General features: G+C 42.9%; 1 protein-coding gene across 1 annotated transcript in view; it reads right to left on the reverse strand.

The window, feature by feature from the left end:
- The window catches only part of evi5l (ecotropic viral integration site 5 like), a gene marked incomplete at both ends in the record, with an annotated part of 30,613 nt that overhangs the window by 8,267 nt on the left and 17,346 nt on the right, over window positions 1-5,000 (reverse strand). Inside the window, 3 exons of the mRNA XM_083655959.1 lie at window positions 179-355; window positions 709-849; window positions 1,473-1,589. Of these exons, the coding sequence (XP_083512085.1) occupies window positions 179-355; window positions 709-849; window positions 1,473-1,589 (435 nt within the window). The remainder of the gene's footprint in view (window positions 1-178; window positions 356-708; window positions 850-1,472; window positions 1,590-5,000) is intronic.

Consider the following 5,000-nt stretch of genomic DNA (forward strand, 5'->3'; position numbering starts at 1 on the left):
TGACTGGCTGGCTGGCTGACTGGCTGACTGACAGACTGACTGGCTGACTGGCTGACTGACTGACTGGCTGACTGGCTGGCTGGCTGGCTGACTGACAGAATGACTGACTGACTGACTGACTGACAGACTGACTGGCTGACTGACTGACTCGCTGGCTGTGAGTGGTGGTATGTCTGACCTGGCTCTCTAGCTGCAGGGCCTTGAGTTTGACCTCTCGGAGCTCGGCCTGGGCCTGGGCCTCCCTCAGCCGGACAGTCATCAGCTTGTCCTGCAGCTCGTTCATGGCGTTCTTCTTCGGGGATTCCTTCCAGTGGCCGCCCCCGCTGCCTGTGCTGCCCCCCCGGGACATGTGGTGCTGCAGAGACATTGCAGTGATACTCCAGCCACTGAATAGGTGATGTGTGTGAGTGGCAACATGTCTGTGTATAGGGCTGGGGCGCGTGACGTAAGCGTGGGTGAGGAGCGCAATGCATTGTGGTCCAGTAGGACAATCGCGGCTGTGGAGAGGCAGCCACACCAAATTCATTTGCACACTTTTTGCAATGTACATCCATATATGTTTACATCCATATATCCATATAATGTACATCCATTATATTCTTATGTATATTCTTATATTTATATTAGTACATGTGCACACACACGTATGCTACGTGTGTGTGTGTATACATCTGTGTGTGTGTGTGTGTGTGTGTGTGCGTGTGTTACCTGCCAGCGTTGGTTGAGCTCGGTGACACTGTCCTGCATCTCTCTGAAGGAGCGCAGCGTCTCCAGCTCCCTCAGCTTCATCTGCTTCACCTCCTCCTGCAGAGCCGCCATGTTGTTCTCATCCGGCAGGCAGCTGCTCCTCTGGACAGAACCGCACACATTTGGATATTGGATGGATCAAGCAGAACTAATCTAATGAAGCCACACTAAAGCAGTACCTAATGCACGAGTTTACATTTTACATTTACAACAGGCATACAAACGACATTAGCTATTAGTTGATAGTTAAAGGAACACTCTGCCCATTTTCAACCAGCTTTGTATCATTAGATCATCAGTAGTATAACAGAAAACTGTAAACCGTTTTGAAGTCTGTCATTTAATTTGACAGTTATTGAGTGTTAAAGTGTGGACCAGTGACATCACTGGTCCACACTAACTCAAATTAATAACTCATTAACTCAAATCAACTCTCAATAACTGTCAAACTATTCATCATTCATCTAGTTTGACAGTTATTGAGAGTTGATTTGAGTTAATGAGTTATTAATTTGAGTTAGTGTGGACCAGTGATGTCACTGGTCCACACTTTAACACTCAATAACTGTCAAATTAAATGACAGACTTCAAAACCGTTTGCAGTTTTCTGATATACTACTGATGTTCTAATGATACAAAGCTGGTTGAAAATGGGCGGAGTGTTCCTTTAATGAGCACTTGACGTGAAGTGTGAGCTGCACAGATTTGTTAGTTTGTTGGCTCACCTTCTCCAGGTCCAGGACCTTGTCCTGCATCTCCTTCAGCGCTCCCAGCAGCTCGGCCTCCTGCAGGCGGGACGTCTCCAGCTCGGTCTGCAGACCGCTCACATACTGCTCCGTGTACTGAAAAGAACAGCACACAGCCATCAACAGCTGGGAAACACCACACATTAGGGGTGTCACGATACACTCAGTTCACGATACGATACCATACACGATATTGGGTTCACGATAACGATACGATATTCTAACAATCCTTTTTTTGCGATCGATTTGTAAGTTGAGGGGGCATCCTCCACGCTAATTTGAGTCATTTCACCATTTTCATCCTCCGTGTCTGTAACGTCCCTCGTCCGTTCAAACAAAGCAATGAAAAGGAGAGCGAGCATGCAATCAGATGCAGATCAGTGCCACACCATGTTCAGCTTCTTTTTCTCGCGATATGAGATTTCATCTGAACGATACATATTGTCACGTTTTGATATTGCGATATATTGTGGGACGATATATTGTGACATCCCTACCACACATACATGGCTCACTAGATCTAGTGACCAGAATCGACTAACTAGATTCTGACCAGAATCTAGTTACTAGATTCTGGTCCACTGTGCTGAGATGACCGTCATGTTGCAACAGGCAGTTCATGTTCCCGGTTGTATTCTTCTACAGTCAGTCAGTTATTGTTGTGTAATGCCGAAACCTTATGAAACTTTTTTTCCAGCTAACATTGTCATCAATGTGTAGAATATTTTTGCATAACCCTGCAACTCAATGAAACCATTAATTTAATTAATTACTGCATTTAAAATTCAAAATGCAACGTCAACGGGAGAATCAAAACAAGATTGACTCAATTCCTGAAATGGTGACAAACGAGAAGAACATTTCCCCCCGATTTCCCCCCCAAACACGAGATTGCACCGTCCAAAACTCCCCCTGCGACTAAAGAAAAAAAGACCGGCTTTCACTTTGGTTCATGCAAGCTTTCAGTATGAGTTCCTGCCTCGATGTTAAACCACGGCTCAGAAACATGTTCTTGAGTTCCTGCCTCGATGTTAAACCACGGCTCAGAAACGTGTGCTTATTTTAGGAGTGAAGAAAAGCTGAGCTGGTGTCAAACGGGACTCTACACACTGACTCAGTGTAATGTCAGGAAATAGACCGTACATCACCGCATGAAAGTGAAACGAGGGGTGATAATATATATATATACTGTATATATATATATATATATATATATATATATATATACTGTATGTATATATATATATATATATACCGTATATACACTGCATATATATATAATATATATATAATATATATAGAGAGAGAGAGAGAGAGAGAGAGAGAGAGAGAGAGAGAGAATGGAACAGAAGGTGAAATACAAAAGTGTGTGAAATTGGGTCAGAGAGATAGCGTGAGTGAGTGATTCTTGATTTGTCATTTCGGGCGTCTCAGTCTTGTTATCAAAGAGCCCTGGCAGGACCTGGAGGTGTGTGAATTCTGTCTGCTTGGTTTATTTATGCCAGTCATCTGCCACAACACAAAGGGGGAAGTGAGATGTGTGTGTGAACACCGTCACACATCAGTCTTGCATTCATTGAGTGTGATTTTCTGTGGTGTGTGTGTATCTTGACAGTAAACCTCTGGCTTTTATTTAAACGTTAAGTGTACGCTGTATAGACAGTTTCACTGGAAATCTGTTGCTAGGGTCAGTTTGGATGCCAGTTTATTTCCAGTCAGCTATTGTAGGGCTGGGCCATATGGTTGAAATCAATATCATGATAATCATAAGGATTTTCTCAATATCAATATATCACAACATGGTTCATGGACGCAAAATCATGTCAAATCATCAAATTATTATTCATCTCATTGAACCAAATGATAATAGGTATGATGTCAGACAAAACTGAAATGTGCAAATAATATTCCTACCATACTTCATTTTACGAGTTTTTAAATCAAATTTGCTTGTCATCATCAATTTAGACTGCAGAAATGTGTGTCACCATTAAAATATCTTCATATTATCCCGATATGATTCCACTGAAAGATGATAAATGATAATATTGAATTATCGGCCAGCCCTAAGCTATTGTATTACATTTAGCAAACACTGCAACAGGAAATAAGCTAGGGTCCATAATGTTTATGTTGTCAAGTTGAAATGGTCCATACTGTGCATGACGCCGGAAGGCAACACACATCTCTCTCTTTCTCACACACACACACACACACACACACACACGCACACACACACACACACACACGCACACACACACGCACACGCACACACACACGCACGCACGCACCAAACAAACCAAACTAGCAAAACAGGAACTGCCGAGGCCCGGCATCTGTCTGTCACCTCTAAACACAACAACATTTTTACTTAAGTCCTTTTTTTACAACTCGGTGGTACCTACTGAATTAGGAATTACATTGTTCCCTATGAAGGCGAGCCTAATTTAAATTTGCACTCAGTTACATAACCCTTGGCCTCATGTACAGTACCAGTACCCGGTGGACAATTCGAGAAAGGTTGCAGAGTAATGGCAAGATATTATGCATGTTCTTAACAAGAATATGCATGTTCTTAAAGGAGAATTTCGGTTTTTTACTCCTCATTTCCAGCTTAAAATATGATGTTTTCTACCCCCAAATACTTTTGGGTTCATTCGGATCCCCACAGAAGATTTGTCGCACCGAGTACACTCCTCAAACGGGCTAGAATGGGAGCCTGCGGGGCATGCTGCACGCGCTCTGTAAATGACACTTTTTCTGTCAGATCACGGTTCATTATGGATGTAAATATAATTATTTAGCTAATAGCTAGAAGCTAAGCTAACAACAACACAGCAGTCGGCGTTGATCTGCCCCGGATGGGGTTACAGTGCTTATCTTCCCCCTTCTGTGGTTTCTCTGAAGAAGTGTGGTTTCACAGAGGGGGAAGATGGAGTTGAGTCGCTAGGTGATGTTGTTAGCTTAGCTTTTAGCTTGGCATTATTATAGATATCTGATGTCAAGATTATGGACGTTTCAATTCCATTACCGCTCGTGTGGAATCATGCCACATATCGTCAACAACAAACAGCTGCGGGAGATGTGATCTATCTATGTGATGGACACCCGGACAGCAAACGGAGTGGGCTGTCGGGACTCCCAGCAGAGGATGGTTAGTTAGATATCGATTTCATGTTCTCATAATTATATTTGCAACCATAATGAGCTGCGATGTGACAGAAAAAGTGACATTTACAGAGCTCAGGCACCTTGCCCCGTATGCTCTCGTTATAGCCTGTTTGAGGAGACTACTCGGAGCTCAAAATCCTCCGTGGGCATCCGAATGGAGCCAAACATATTTCGGTGAGTAGAGCATCATATTTTAAGCTGGAAATGAGGACCGTGGTGTAAAAAACCAAAATTCTCTTTTAAGAAGAAGAAGAAGAAGAAGAAGAAGAAGAAGAAGAAGAAGAAGAAGAAGAAGAAGAAGAAGAAGAAGAAGAAGAAGAAGAAGAAGAAGAAGAA

The sequence above is a fragment of the Poromitra crassiceps genome (genome assembly GCF_964638095.1).
Source record: "Poromitra crassiceps genome assembly, chromosome: 19".
NCBI lineage: Eukaryota > Metazoa > Chordata > Actinopteri > Beryciformes > Melamphaidae > Poromitra > Poromitra crassiceps.